Source organism: Ruditapes philippinarum, unplaced genomic scaffold (assembly GCF_026571515.1).
Source record: "Ruditapes philippinarum isolate M1 unplaced genomic scaffold, ASM2657151v2 ctg475_1_1_1_1, whole genome shotgun sequence".
NCBI lineage: Eukaryota > Metazoa > Mollusca > Bivalvia > Venerida > Veneridae > Ruditapes > Ruditapes philippinarum.
This window is the reverse complement of record NW_026856980.1, coordinates 128,362-145,385: the sequence shown is the minus strand read 5'-3', so window position 1 is coordinate 145,385 and position 17,024 is coordinate 128,362. Positions and strand designations below refer to the sequence as shown.

General features: G+C 32.3%; 1 protein-coding gene across 1 annotated transcript; it reads left to right on the top strand.

The window, feature by feature from the left end:
* Positions 1–1,184: 1,184 nt before the first annotated feature.
* LOC132748341 (sodium- and chloride-dependent GABA transporter 1-like) lies at positions 1,185–16,434 on the top strand. The gene is made up of 14 exons (XM_060737924.1): positions 1,185–1,821; positions 4,098–4,229; positions 4,461–4,672; positions 6,030–6,145; positions 6,605–6,737; positions 7,991–8,125; positions 9,692–9,795; positions 10,343–10,467; positions 10,724–10,836; positions 12,773–12,904; positions 13,161–13,263; positions 13,824–13,924; positions 14,648–14,815; positions 15,202–16,434. The coding sequence occupies exons 1-14, from the start codon at positions 1,539–1,541 to the stop codon at positions 15,322–15,324; spliced, it is 1,980 nt and encodes a 659-aa protein (XP_060593907.1). The 5' UTR covers positions 1,185–1,538; the 3' UTR covers positions 15,325–16,434.
* Positions 16,435–17,024: the final 590 nt, after the last annotated feature.

The following is a 17,024-nucleotide window of genomic DNA, read 5'->3' as shown; positions in this document are numbered from 1 at the left end:
TTTCAGCATGAAATAAGGTTACTAAAGAAGTCGAATAACTATTATGTAAAGAAAGTTATGGTTAATGTATCGTGGCATATTTCTGCCACTAGATAACCTGATAACTAACTAGTTAATTAAGAGGTTAACTAGTTACGTAACTAGTTAACCTGATAACTAACTAGTTAATTAAGAGGTTAACTTGTTACGTAACTAGTTAACCTGATACCTAACTAGTTAATTAAGAGGTTAACTAGTTACGTAACTAGTTAACCTGATAACTAACTAGTTAATTAAGAGGTTAACTAGTTACGTAACTAGTTAACCTGATAACTAACTAGTTAATTAAGAGGTTAACTAGTTACGTAACTAGTTAGTTATATGATTATCTGGTGGCAGAAATATGTCACCATATTAATGGTATTTTGACTACTGCGTAGAAAAAAGACAAAATATTTATACTTGGATTTGATGTTAGTATAAATACATTGCAGATGATCATGAAACTTAACATAAAGCACTAGCAGTTTACAGGAATCTGTTTTAAAACGCACAAATAATCACTTAGCATATAGCATATGACCAACTGCAATATACAACAATATATAATTAATGCATTAATAAATGTCCATCATTGTCTGAAAACGTTTTGCAAGTATATTATCCACCCTCCTATAATTAAGTCAAAAATCACGCGAGTAAAGAAGAAATAATCAATCTAGGCTTTGGTGTTGAAATATTTTATCCTCTTAATGACCATTAATCTTTTTAGAAGAGTTCACCTGACGAAAACCTTTCTTCTAAACGGTGTAAACAGCTGTACTTATTACCAGACCATAACTTTATGACGAGCATTTAGATATAGCATGATTGTTACGTGCCGTTTGTGAAAAAAGCTCAAAATAGTTAAGAATGGTAAACCTTTAAGTGGAAAAATTCATGTATTTTATATATAATAATATTATAACGAGAATATAATTTCGTTGGCCCGTTTATTCATGAAACAGATCGAGCAATTACAGCAAATGACAGGGAGTTTTACTATCTATATAACAATCTCACAACACAAAATGCAAAGTAGGAAAACTATTTGAAACATTGACCGTAATCCGTCACCATTAGATAAGATACGGCGTGTGAAAACTGAGCTCCGTGAGAGAAACATTGTTCATTATGTTAAAATTAGAGCGTTTCTGTGGCAGACGTAAAATTTCAGATATTACTCCGCGCTCATGTTACGGACAGGGCACTACTTTTCACATTCTGTATAGAAACAGTGAATAATTAAACGTTAAATTCGACGTTAAAATAAAGAAAAATAGAAAAATAAAGCATAAATGCTGTGAAATAATATGTTTTATCGTTATTAGAAGTTTCTAACATTTGATGAATTATATTTGAAAATATATACACGTGGAAAAACAATTTATGTGACTTAAGTTAAGAAGTTTGTGATGCGGATATTACATATCAGATAAATAATATACTCGTGCTGCACTCATTCATAATACATAATAAAATATAAGAAAATATAAAAGAATATTTTAAGCTTAGAAATTATGGAAACGGATAAAAATAACTCCGTGAACAACACGATAGAGACGCGTGATATCGGTACTAGTTCCGAGTTCGGATACAACAGTCAGCGGACGCCACTTGCCAAGCCGGCGCAGGCTCAAGTTCCCCAGAAAACAATGGAAACTCGACTAGCATCAGCGGAACCAGCCGCTGCCCGAGAAATTTGGAATGGAAAGATAGAATTTATATTATCATGTGTGGGACAGTGTATAGGGCTTGGAAATGTGACTAGATTCCCCTATCTATGTTATAAAAACGGCGGAGGTAAGTTCTCTAAAGTATCTAAGACTGTGTTTTTTGGTAGAGCATAGTCAAACACAAGTTTTATAAATATGTAGATTTTAAACAGGGAAATGCTGTATCTTTTATTAACAAACAAGCGGCTGTTTCTATTTATTACTAAACAACAAAAGGCGAACATAAGCATTTTCCATTTTCATGTCGGTCGACAAGAAATTTTTTTATGAAATATAAATATTTTAGGATCAATCGTACATGTAGCAACTCATTAAAACATCAATCGCTGTTTTGATTTAAATAGCAATGAATAAATTTTATTGCTCAACGACTTTCTATAGTAGCAACAAAATACTGGTCAGCACATGTACGGAGTTCGCAAGTGTCATGCCATTTTAAAAGATCAACTCATCATTAACCTTAATCTTATCTGATGAAAGTTTTTGCATAGCTCTATATATTCTTACATCTTTTATTTTGATGAATGATTACTTTATTAATTATAGTATTATGTTTGTAAAGAAGCCGCGAAACATTGTCTAGAATATAATACTGTAACCCAAGTGACTGGAACAATAAACAAACTTACCACTAAAAACAACATTTTTTTCTCAAGCATTTAATGGCAGGTCTCACATTATAATTTTTGCGGGAATTATGTACATACAATGTTAAATACAATGTTCCCATTTCGCCACCGCTGATATAAGAACGGAATTACTTGACGACCTATATATTTCATATATAAATATCTTTACGTCTGACATTTACGTCTTCTACACTTCGGTCCATGAATTTCATGTGTTGTTTTTCCCCATCATGATTATATTTCTATTTCTATTACAAGCAAATATATATTTTGCAATACGGAATGATTAAATGGTACTTTTATAAAATAGGTCATGGAATAAAGTAGTAGGTCAACAAATAAAGTACTAGAAATGATGGTTACAAATATCAAAATAAGTTTCGTGAAGGAAAAATGTATCTTCAAATTTATTTTTCTGTTTTCCGGTTCAAAGTAAATAAAGTTTTCGACGGATAATTAAATGGGCTTACAGAGAACATTTCAGACAACCGATCTTGAGATTGCCGGTTTATAAAACGTTGCAGATATGCGAAGTCTGTGAGCGTTTTAAGTCTGTAGAGGTTGCATGTTAAAGCTATTGAAAGACCATTTGAGTGCGGTGTATATACTATGTTTCTTAGACTGCTACCAACCAATGCTTTTTATATCTGATATTTTTATCAAGCTGAACCTTTTTAATGTTATCAAACATGAATATCTTGAGGTATTTAGTTCGTTTTGATGGGAATGGTATTTTATCTTTAGCAATAATTAAGAATTTATTGTACAAGCTATTTGGAGATTATTCAAGACACAATCGGATAGATGATGCCGTTTTTATAACTGAACAATAGTTGGTCCATTTGTTGAGACAATGCAAAGAAAATTTACAGTAAAGAGAGGGAGCGCGACTTCCTTGTAAAAGTTAGGCGGAAATGTAGTTTTGTACACTAGCCATGGTGTTTTAAGCTTGTGAATGAGCTAACCATATTTGCATGTATCTCGTCCTTAATAAACAACAAAAAACTCATGTAGCACGTAAATTTGCTAGACAAATGTCTCTGCTGTTTTCTGCCCTTGCTATATAATAGGGCTCCTTATACGTATTGCAGAACATCATTTTATGTAAATTTTGACATAAGTGTATTGGTATCTCGATGGAAGCATTTAAAATCTAGAAAAAAATTGAACACATCAATATGATACAAAAATGTAGTGTGTTTTTTGCAAACATATATTTCTTTTGTTGACTTGATAAATCATCAGTTTATCTTTCGGATAAACGTCTGTAAAAGGATAATCCTTACAAAACCAAACAATTCATTTTGAAGCAGCTCTACTGAGCTCCTAATGCCTTACATCATTATATTTAAAATTCTAACATAAATTGACGTGGGCAATAAATACGGAACATTTGAAAAAGATAATTAAGTGATATACAAATAGAATGAATTTGAAAATCGATATGTAGCGCGATTCTTAGTCTGATTTAATTTGCTTCACATATTTAGGTCATTTGCACAATACGAAATGACTATTCTGTAAAAACATGAGGTATAGATCTATACCAAACACTATAAACATTACTTCCAGTTCAGTCATGACAACAACAACAACAAAACAACAATAAACCAGTGAAGTTCTATATCAAAGTGATAAAAATGTCTTTTACAGAAATGCAGTACATCGAAATATTACTTATCTAATAATCGATTATGTATCGATACTATTTCAGGAGCGTTTTTACTGCCGTACTTACTGACTGTGTTATTTGCTGGAATACCAATGTATTTTATGGAGCTGGCATTGGGTCAGTGGCTTAGTATTGGCGGTATAGGGGTATGGAGAATTTCACCTGCTTTCAGGGGTAAGCTGTTGTTCTGATTAAAAATTTGTACAGAAAACGTTAGCAAAAACTAAGAAAATGGGCCGTAGTTGGATGAAAACCAATTTTAATATCTGTATTTGTATATTTATATTAACATGACTTATCTACTGTCCCAGAAAGGTTTCACATGTTAACAATATATAATTAAGGGGTATGATTCTGGACATCGTTGTTTTATTCATACAATTTTATCATTTATACTTATTTCAGGTGTTGGTTATGCGGCAGCTGTGATGGCTGCCTGGTTGAACATTTTCTATATCGTTATATTAGCATGGGGCATTTTCTACTTGTTTTCTTCCTTCACTGCTGTATTACCATGGTCACATTGTAACAGTTGGTGGAACACACAGAAATGTATGTCAAACTATGACAGAGATCACATCCCATTTAGATGTTCCAACGACACCTTCACTTTTGAGGTAAACATTCATCTTACTTATACTAATATACAATACATGTACATTGTATGTACATACTGATTTACAAAATGATCTACAATACCGATACAAAATACTGTTATACAAAACTGATAAACAATACTAAAATACTATACTGATCTGCAATACTGATAAGCAATACTGATATACAATACTGATAAACTATACTAATTACAATACTGATTTACAATACTGATAAACAATACTGATATACAATACTGATAAACAATACTGATATACAATACTGATAAACAATACTGATTACAATACTGATTTACACTACTGATTTTCAATACTGATGTACAATTCTGATATACAATATTGAAATAAACTACCGATACAATACTGATTACAATACCGATATACTATACTGATTTTCAATACAGATAAACAATACTGATTACAATCTGTTATACAATACTGATATACAATACAGATTAACAATACTGATGTACAATTCTGATATACAATACTGATATAAACTACCGATATACAATACTGATTACAATACTGATAAACAATACTGATTTTCAATACTGATCTACAATTCTGAAATACAATACTGATATACAATACTGATTTTCAATACTGATAAACAATACTGATTACAATCTGTTATACAATACTGATATACAATACAGATTAACAATACTGATTTTCAATACTGATCTGCAATTTTGAAATACAATACTGATATAAACTACCGATATACAATACTGATTACAATACTGATCTACAATACTGATATACATTTCTGATACACAGAAACTAAATAATGATGTCAATATCCTTTAATAAGTTAACCATATAGAATCTATATGTTTGAAACATAAGACAATTTTCTATACAAGTAGAAACTGTTACTTTTGAATAAAACCTTCATTTGGGTCACTTATTGTTTCACTTAAATTAAAGATATCTAAAACATTATAATATTTTTTGTCGAATACTTTGATTCGGTAACTTCTGTCCATATTTTTGACTGAATGTTTTGATGTTTTTTCTCTTTTGTATCATAGGCAAAATTAAAAACACGTTCCCTGTCGTCACAGTATGAAACCCCAGAAAAAAGTAACCATCTGAATGTGAAATTTCTATCGCTATCCCTTTCTCTGTCGTCACAATAAGTAAACCCAAGAAAAAAATGAGCCAATAAATGGGCATGCTCTGGAGTGCGGGTATCTGCAATGCCGCGACGCAGTATGCTATATGCGGCAGTATGTTCACCTGCACGCCAGTTAACCTACTGTGCATATATATGTATACGATTTAACTCTGAAACATTTTCAACAGAAAGTTCACAAACGAGAATGAACGGATATTTGTGTCTATATTTCAGATTAACACAACAGACTACTCTAACATAACGGTGTTGTACGGGAACGTCTCTGAGTTTACATGTAAACAATTCTATGATGGTACCAAATATTCTTCACCAGTGAGAGAGTTCTGGGAGTGTGTATACTTTATTTTATTTCCACGTTATTGTTTAAGATGGTTTAAAGTAAAAATTTAAGTCAACGCGCTGATATAAATGGTGCAATGATCGTAAAGTCTTAAACTATTACATGTTTTTGGTGTTTTTTTTATCTTCATTTAAAGAGAGTTTTCGTTAGTTCGCTTTCTTTTTTTTTATTGAAATGCATTCAATACATATGTAATATACTAAATAAAGGCCTTAGCGAATTTATGTACTTTTATTTGTCATGTTATTTCAATAAACATGTCAAACTGTACGGAAAAATATCTAAAATTACCTTTGAACCATTTTTTTCCTTTAATACTTTCTGACGTTTATATTATGAAATTTTAAAAAATGGACAAACAACATTGTATGTTAAATAACTTAAAAACAACTAACATATTTTAATATCCCATTAAAATAGCAACATTAATTGTGTTGATATTTGACAGGAGATACGTGCTACAGATATCTCCAGGTATTGACCATCCTGGTAACGTTAGATGGCAGATTGCTCTGTGTTTACTCTTAGTTTGGATCATGTGTTACTTTTGTATATGGAAAGGCATTAAATGGACCGGCAAGGTAAACCATAACATATGTATTATATGTGATATAATGTTGAAAAATTATGTCTGACACATCGTCCTGTTATACTAACTTATGTTAATGCTTCTAGATTCCAATAAGTTTGAAAGTTTGAATAAGATTAATATTCTTTTAGTGGTTCTATTTTGCTGAAACTTGTTCTTGATGAAAATTCCCTTCCTATTAAAAGTTATTTACATTAATTTGATTACGGACGAAATAAATGTACAGTGGAACCTGTCTAATCCGAACTTGTCCGGACCAGGAGAAAAGTTCGGATTAGAAAGGTTTCCGGATTAGAAAGGTTTCCGGATTAGAAAGGTTTCCGAATTAGAAGGTTTTTTTACATGTTTGTTTCTTGTTATTTGCAAAAAAGTTTAAGGAAAGAAGACGGGAATGCATTTGAAATTTCAATTTAGATATTTTATTTTTGCAGTCTCTTATCTTTCATTTTAATACATGTGAATACAAAAATAAAGAAATAAAAATAAATAGATAAGCAAAAATATTATGTCTCCGTAAGTTAACCTACGATGTTAAACAGGAGGCCGAGACATCATTTAATATTCGTACCAGCATTTGTCAATTGTTGTTTACTCTTATCCGAATCTGCGACTGTCCGAATTCACTGACAGTTTGTATCAATTGAAATCCATTACCAAAGGATTAAAAAGATATTTCTTATTTGCATCTATATCAAAATATTTATAGAAGCTGACGAAAAACAATCAATTAAGCAATTATAGAAGATATCAAGGCAAGCTAAGTGTAATTTTCACACCTTCGCAGATCATACGTTTCACCTATTAATCAGCGAAATGACACTTATCAGTTTGGTGTATGTTTACACCTGCAAGATGTGCGATTATTTGTTATTTTAATGAAGGTGTGACATTTTGGCAAAAATCTGTTCGGATCCGAGAGGTAAATTTTAGAGTAAAAAAAGAACAAATTGAAATAATCGTTCCGAATTCGGAAGTAGAACATGGTTCGGATCCGGAAAGGTTTTTTACTATTTGAAATAAAAAGAACTTGAATTAAAATCGGGACCGGACACATTCTGTCGAGGATAAGAAAGGATTCCGGATTTACGATTAATGTTCGGATCTAGTCAAGGCTTTCCACTGTATTTATAAATGAGTTATTTAATGCTATCAACAATTAACCTTTCACTTTACAAGATAATTTAAGATAATTCCTGCTTCAGACAATTCAAATGTTTCTCCACCCACGTATATATCTGTTTTCAGGTGGTGTATGTAACTGCCTTGTTTCCGTATTTTCTAATGTCTATCTTATTGATACGAGGGGTGACACTTCCGGGAGCCATGAACGGTATCCGGTTCTACCTATTTCCTGATTTTGAGAAGATAACAAATTCCAGTGTATGCTTTTATTTTATCAAATGTCCTAAACATATATGTTCAGTTACTATTTTCCGGCGTTTTTGTTTTTCAATGCATATCAATATTGAAGTATTTCATTTTCAAAGTATATATGTTAGTGTTCGTCCGTTCTGTTCAACAGAAATTAGAAACTTCGACGGGAGCGATAGCGACAGGAGAAAGTTTTTAATTCCTGTAGAACAGGTACGGATGAATACTAACATACTTATATAGTGTCAATCTTTATTTGGCCTCATTATCATTCACTTTATTACGTCACCATGAGGTTCTATGAAGTACTGAGAAAAATAGAAGTAGACTATGGACGGAATTCGATATAGTATCGACTTTCGTTCTTCTATAAAAATTAACGCACATAATTTTTAAGAAATACATGTAGCGTTTACATTGGATGAAAAATAAAGTTGGGCACTTATAAGTTTTTAATTTCTGTAGAACACCACGGATGAACACAAACATATACATGATCTTCACATCATTTGATTACACCATGAGGTTGACGTCATTAAATAAGATCATGTCATTAGTCATTCGATTAGATCATGACGTTTACGTCATTCGATTAGATCATGATATGTTTACGTCATTCCATTAGATCATGATATGTTAACGTTATTCGATTAGATCATGATGTTTACGTTATTCGATTAGATCATGATATGTTTACGTTATTCGATTAGATCATGATGTTTACGTTATTCGATTAGATCATGATATGTTTACGTTATTCGATTAGATCATGATGTTAACGTTATTCGATTAGATTATGATATGTTTACGTTATTCGATTAGATCATGATGTTTACGTCATTCGATTAGATCATGATATGTTTACGTTATTCGATGAGATCATGATGTTTACGTTATTCGATTAGATTATGATATGTTTACCTTATTCGATTAGATCATGATGTTTACGTCATTCGATTAGATCATGATGTTTACGTCATTCGATTAGATCAAGATATGTTTACGTTATTCGATTAGATCATGATGTTTACGTTATTCGATTAGATCATGATGCTTACGTCATTCGATTAGATCATGATATGTTTATGTTATTCGCGTAGATCATGATGTTTACGTTATTCGATTAGATGAGGAAGTTAGCATCATTTAAATAGACTATGACGTTTTACTATTCCTTTCATTCTAGCTCCAATATTTGTACACCAAATTTCATTCCATACTTTCTGAACATTGACACATATTTTCATTTTGTTATTTTTTGTTGAAGTTTTCCGACAAATTACATTGTATTCTTTAAGTCAACATCATTTCTTAATCATGCTTGCACTTCATTTTGTTATACTAATTAATATGTTAACTTACCATTTAATTGTGAACCTACCTCATAAGAGCGCACCGATGCAAGTTGGACACATTCATCGCTATTTCAATTGAAAACAAAAGGGGAGTGCGCAGACTTAAGGGATGTTAAGTTACAGCTCACTTTTCCTGATACCTCCCCGCACTGTTTTTGGGTTGGGAATGGTTCATTAGTGTGAAGTGAATACTGATATTTTTGTATATGAATGTATACAGGTATGGATTGACGCTGTTACACAGGTATTCTTCTCTTACGGACTGGGTCTAGGCTCTCTCATTGCTCTCGGCAGTTACAACAAGTACCACAACAACGTATACAAGTAAGTCAACGTTTTAATATATGAGCCGCGTCACGACAAAACCAACATGGTGGGTTTGCGACCAGCATGGATCCAGACCAGCCTGCGCATCGGCGCAGTCTGATCAGGATCCATGCTGTTCGCTTACAAACCCTATAACAAGTAGAGAAACTGATAGCGAACAGCATGGATCCTGATCAGACTGCGCGGATGCGCAGGCTGGTCTGGATTCATGCTGGTCGCAAAACCACTATGTTGGTTTTGTCATGACACGGCTCAATTATAATAGAAGATAGATAAAGAAAAAACATAATAAAGTATATTTTTTGGTGGAAAGGATGGAAATCTGATAGATAATGATTACAAATCGGATTATATATTTCACCGTTATATTTTATGCAATGGTTACACCAGGAAAATAAGTAATAAACAAAACAAAAACTATGGCAACAAAAATTGAAATAGAAAATAAAGTAGAAATAAACACTATTAATATTTTCTGTATCTTTCTACGTATCTTATAAGCTCATTATTTGTTATCTTTAATTAATTTTGCTAAAATTTTCAGGGATGCAATATGCATTTCAATACTGAATAGTTGCACGAGTATTTTTGCTGGGTTTGTTATATTTTCTGTGATTGGTTTCATGGCACGTGAACAGCAACTTCCGGTCAGTGAGGTGGCGGCGTCAGGTGTGTATTACCTCAGAGATAAAAACACCGCACTTTGTACATTTATAGAGTAAAATTCTTAAAACTCACGTATGATTTGAGAAAATAGTTTTGTATAAGCATGAATATGATTAAAGTCATTTAAAATTAACTTAGAGAATTTGATCATTTTCTATTTACATGTAATCAACAAAATTCAATTTTACACTCTCATACTTTGTTACACCGTGTTTGTCTGTGTTGACTGGTTTACATATTTATGTAATACAATTTTCAGGTCCTGGTTTGACATTTTTAGCATATCCTAGCGCTGTGGTCCAGTTACCAATATCACCACTGTGGTCGGTACTCTTCTTCCTGATGCTACTCATGCTCGGTATGGACAGTCAGGTATAAAAACTTTGACAATACATATATAGATACAGTCAAACTGTGTTAATAAGGACAGTGAGGTCTTCAAGCTTTGATCATACATTGATTTAGATACAGTCAAACTATGTTAATTATGACTGCCAGGTACTTTATATTTGATTGTACGTCGATTTAGTTACAGTCAAACTGTGGTAAAATTCCAAAGTCGACCAATTATCGATTAAGTTACAGTCAAAAATAAGGACGATCAGGCATCCCAAATTGATTTAGATACAGTCTAACTGTGATAATTATGATAGTAAGGTATCCAACTTGTAGCGATACATTGATTAAGATAAGTCGAACTGGCAATTATGACATTTCGTGTAAAAAATGCAGACATGTAACAGTCTATTTTGTCTACCTGCAGTTACCACATTGCTTGTTTTCGAGAGAGACCAGTTCTTGGCAAACGCTAGTTAAGCAATACCTGCACATGGCCGATACATACAAGTTTAATATACATTATTAGCATACATGTACATGTTAGACATGTTAGACACATGTTCTTTGGTATCTTTAGTATAAATATATTAACAAAGCATGTTTTTATAATAATCCATGTTTAGTGTATGATCTACATTTCTGTAGTGGTGAAGTTTGTTGACAATAAACACTTACTGAGGTTTTCGATGTTTTCAGGTACAAGAAGAACCTATAACAAATAAAAAGGTTATAAGGCTAGAAAGAGAAGACAAATCATAAAATACATTCAGAATAGCAATAATTACAATAGATTTCACAATTTCATACAAAATCAATCACCCATCAATGAACTTGCAAAACCAGTTCAATCACTTATAACAAAAGACAAACATGAACACATAACACCACAATAGAATTGGTTTGGCCTTTTAGAGAAATTACCGTAAACACTATAAAATATGAGACTTTATTATAGTATATATGCATTTGTTTGTATAACAATGGGAAAAATTTTAGACTTGATTTTGTGCATTTTTGTTGTTTTAACAAAATCACATTGTTTTCAAATTTTCTAATAAAAATAGCTTTTCTGATGTACAACATGTCACAGAGCTTTAAGGGATTAAAATAAACGTTTAAGTGAAGTGATAGTGTCATGTTTGAATATCATATTCTTTTTATAATTAGCTAATTTTATCTACCTAATAAATAACGTGCCAATGAGCCAGTCTATATATAAATAGTCGATTGTTCTAAAACTTAACCGTTGAGAGAAGTAACGACTGAAGCAGTGTCACTCAATTCATTTGCTCCGCCTCTGGTGAAGTTCGTCTCCAAATTCGCCAAATTCAATATAATAGCATTTAGTCTTCGTTGACGGGGGTGAGGGGAGGGAGGTTATTTTGAAGGATTCTGTGACCGACGATTGTTCTCTTTTTTATTACATTTTGTGGTCCCTACTTAGATTCTAGGCGAATATGCAATCTTCTGTTTACCTAAGTAGTTTAATCTTTTATAAATAAGTAAACAATACGTAACAAAGAATTGATTATATACATGTATATATCAATTTATTCATAACTATTATTTGACATATTTTCGATATTTGTAAAATAACAGACAGTTCGTCCTCAAAATCATTCGAACATTATGCAATTCGCATCAATATTTAAATGGACATATTCTTGGCACATATTGTCTTGAATTTATTTTAAGTTTACCAATCATTTCAATTTCACTTGTTATCCAATTTATTTTGCTTCGACCAGACGTTTCAATCTTTGTCGCAACAGACAAACAATTCAGAATTTCAGACACATTCCAAGAACATGGAGAAAAAATTAATAAGTGCTTCGGATATTCAACTGTAATAGAGAACGATTTTCAATTCTGATTTTGTACATTACCTGTGACTGTTCACATCATTTGGCGGCGTCTTTGATGTGCAGCATCAACATTTAACTTGTTTTAAACTGTATCTACATTTCAGTTTGTGACAATGGAAGGTTTTTTTACTGCTTTGATTGACGAGTTTCCGTCAGTGCTCGGGAAACATCGGGAGATTTTCATAGGCATCATTTGCTTCTTGTCCTACCTGGTCGGGTTGTCATGCGTTACAGAGGTATATTCATTTTTGTACTATAATAAATGTCTTATTATAGAGTGTCAGGTATATAATGTGAAAATTAACCATACTTACATCGTCATATATTTGAAAATAGTGAAATGAAATGGAAAATGTTAAATCCTGTTAAAATATTTAGACTTTTTTAAAAAATTATTTGAATACAATTATTTGGCAGCAAGTACTTGGCTTAAAAAAGGAAACTAAAAAGAGAGAAATGTGTAAAACATGTTGTTTGTACAAATAATTACAGGGCGGGATGTTCATGTATCAACTATTTGACTTCTATGCAGCCAGTGGTTTGTGTCTACTGTTGCTTATATTTTTTGAATGCATTGCCGTGTCCTGGGGTTACGGTACGTATTATAGTTTACAATATGAGCCGCGTCATGACAAAACCAACATAGTGCGTTTGAGACCAGCATGGATCAAGACCAGCCTTCTCATCCACGCAGTCTGATCAGGATCCATGCTGTTCGCTTACCAACCCTACTACAAGTAGAGAAACTAATAGCGAACAGCATGGATCCTGATCAAACTGCGCGGATGCGCAGGCTGATCTGAATCCATGCTGGTCGCAAACGCACTATGTTGGTTTTGTCATGACACGGCTCAATTATATCATCCTGTATTACATTGATGAGTAATTCATTATTATAGATGACGACCATTGATATTTAAAATTAATTTCCAAACGTTTCATTTTATATAAATGAGAATTTCGTAAGTAAAATCACATCAAAAGAATGTATGAGTATTATTTTACCTTCAGAATTTAAGAGAACCTATGTTAATTTATTTTTCTAACAACCGCCGCAATGTTAATATCTTGCCACGTGTGTAGCGACACTGTACAGATATTTGGGGAAATTCTAGCTAGATTTTTATTATTATATTACAAAATTTTTCATTTTAGGCGTGAATCGTTTCTACGATAATTTACACTCGATGTTTGGATTCTATCCGAGTAATTTCTGGAAGTTTGCTTGGCTAATATCAACACCAAGTATATGTTTGGTAAAAATTATATTCCTTTACAATCATCATGAGGCTACATCAATTTTTATTTACTTCGATCCATGACAATCTAGGCTGCATAAAAAAGAACTTATATGTGTTAAAATTTCATCTTTTTACTATTTCTATATATGAGCCGCGTCATGACAAAACCAACACCAGCATGGATCCAGACCAGTCTGAGCATCTGCTCTGTCTGATCAGGATCCATGCTGTTCGCTATCAGTTTCTCTACTTGTTATAAGGTTTGTAAGCGAACAGCATGGATTCTGATCAGACTGCGCGGATGCGCAGGCTGGTCTGGATTCATGCTGGTCGCAAACGCATTATGTTGGTTTTTGTCATGGCGCGGCTCATATATATGTGTTAGTGTTGTTTTATATTTCGTTTAAACAGCAAATATTCTAAATGATGACCATATTGTGTCTTTATCGTATTAATATTTTCTCTTGCAAATAAACAATAATCATGAAAAGATATAACCGACTGTGAAGTAGAAATGTAGACGGACTGACAGTGTTGAAGAAGTCACCTTTCTTACTCTTCTTATTCTAATTATAATAATTATGAATTTATGTTTTTCACGATACAACTCAATACAAAGTCATGTGATATGATATCAGTATGGTAGACTGTAAACAGAATATTCTTTTCTTCGTAATTATTATTAGATCATTCAAAACATATTACTACTCCGATCAAAATGGTAATATATTTTTTCAGGGTGTGTTTCTATTTTACATTGTGAAGTTTGAACCTGTGAAATATCTAACGTACGAATACCCTACGTGGGCTCACGGTATTGGGGCAATGATGGCCCTTTCCTCTGTCGGGCTTATACCCACGTATATGATATATCTACTTCTTGTTACCCCAGGAACATTTGTAGAGGTATCCATGTTTATTCTTTTCTAGAACTATATATTTAATAGGGATGAAAATAAAAATAACTTAGAGAAAGACTTTCAATTAGTTTATAGTGAATATTATTTTCATTCATAAAGTGACAAAACCATGCAGATTTATTACAATAAATTGTCGACGTCATTCGTTAAAGCTTGACAAAGTTATGTTTATTAATATATAAAGATAGTTATGCAGTATATCAGTCTTTTATCAATTCTAAAAATGAACACTTACTTCTTACATTTCTTTTTGCCAAATTGTAAGATCACATTAATTCACTTATTAAACTATTCACTTATTTCATTTGAAAGTACAACTGTGCATGTAATTTTACTTAGAATCTTATTAGAATGAAATTATGTGTTTTTCAGCGATGTAAAACTATATTTAGACCGGAAATCAAGCTTCCGGGTAACCAAGGAGGACTTGATGCACCACCATCTTATTCGGAAGTAGCTATGCAAGTAACGCGGGATGGAATTGTCCAGTTTTGAAAACATTTTTTCTCTCAATATTTCGACTACGATTGTAATAAGTTTAGTCATTATGAAACGTGATGTTTGCATTGTGCTTATCAATGGATGTTAAATTTTAATGCAAGATCAAAGAGTTCGGTTGTAGTTTGGTTGGCACTCGTTGATGTTATAAAACACGGATATGTGGGCGTTCCGATATTAGTTTATATAATTTGTATGCTATACTCAACATACAAGTGTGTCGAATGATACAAGGGTTATATAATTTACTTTATTGTAACGTATAAAAATGTTTTAACGTCAGGTGTTGTTCTAATATTTTGTTGTTCCAATTCATGGGGAGTGGGTTATATGAATCACGATTTAAACTACATTTACATTGTTAAAATCTTGTACAAAAACTGTATTTGAATATTCATAGGCCATTTCCTGGTGTTTTTAATAATTTCTTGTATATGTAGATCTAGACCGACCACGCTTGATTCCTTATACAGATGACATTTTCATATTTACATTTAGTATATTTAATATTAATATTGATAGATACCACATGCTGGTCATAATCGATGCATGGTTTTCTGCTTAGAATTTGGAATTAGATTTAGCATTGTAAATAAATAACTAAAGAAATGTTGTGGGTTGTGAAATGGTTAGACCTGTTGTAAACATGGACAAGACGAAAATCTGTGGTTTATTCTGGAAACAATACAATACCATCTGATATGATATAACTTTGAGTGATTTAATTAAAATAAGATATATGTTGATATGAACTATACTTTAACACCAAAATTTTATTATTAATCATGACAAAAACTATCATAAGAAAAATGATGTAGACTCCGACCTTTCATACATTCTGGCGTGAATAAAGTAGAGATATGTATATGTATGTAATTTATCAAGCATATAGAAGTTTCGTGTTTTGATATGAACTGTTTTTACTAGCTTTTCCAACTCTTGTCATTTGTAGTAACACATATGCAAACTGGATGCAATGTGAATATACAATCTGGAATAAGTGAATTATTGCTATAGCATTATAAACATGTATTTGTATTAAATATATATTGTAACTGAAATTGTATGCGTATTAATTATTATTGTAAAACTGAAATACAGTTTGTTACAGTATATCGAAATGTTTGTTGTTTTTATCCTTTTTAAATAATGTGTATAATTCTATTCACTAAAGTCAACATAAATTTCAATTTTTACAATAGATCACTCGCAGTAATTAAAACAGATGTCACGGTTCAGAACTGTTCACAATTTAAGGGAGAAGATGTGTAAGCGGCCGGAAGGCTCAGTCGGTAGAGCCGCGGAACGCAGTTCCCGGGTTCGAGTCCACGGTCAGGCTGCACATTTTTCTCACCCTGTGACATTTGGCGCCTAACGTGGGGCTGTGACGGCCTCTAGCTCATAGTTCAATAAGCATTGCCCTGTATCTTTGTGAAATTCGAGAACGAATTTCAATATTGTTGTGAAGTATGTCACAGTTCAGAACTGTTCAATATTTAGGAGAGAAGATGTGTAAGCGGCCGGATAGCTCAGTCGGTAGAGCCGCGGAACGGTATTCCGAAGGTCCCGGGTCCGGGTCAGGCTGCACATTTTTCTCACCCTGTGACACAGATTTTCACTGAATAATTAAAATATATATTTACAATTAAATCTAAAATCGTATTTCTGTCCGACTTTCATTCCAATACCAGTTAAAA

Bases quoted from the DNA above. Each gene is read 5' to 3' on its own strand.
- LOC132748341 (XM_060737924.1), top strand. From the start codon at position 1,539: ATGGAAACGGATAAAAATAACTCCGTGAACAACACGATAGAGACGCGT. The intron at 6,146-6,604 runs GTGTGTATACTT...GATATTTGACAG, and splicing joins CCAGTGAGAGAGTTCTGGGA to GAGATACGTGCTACAGATAT. The intron at 6,738-7,990 runs GTAAACCATAAC...ATCTGTTTTCAG, and splicing joins GCATTAAATGGACCGGCAAG to GTGGTGTATGTAACTGCCTT.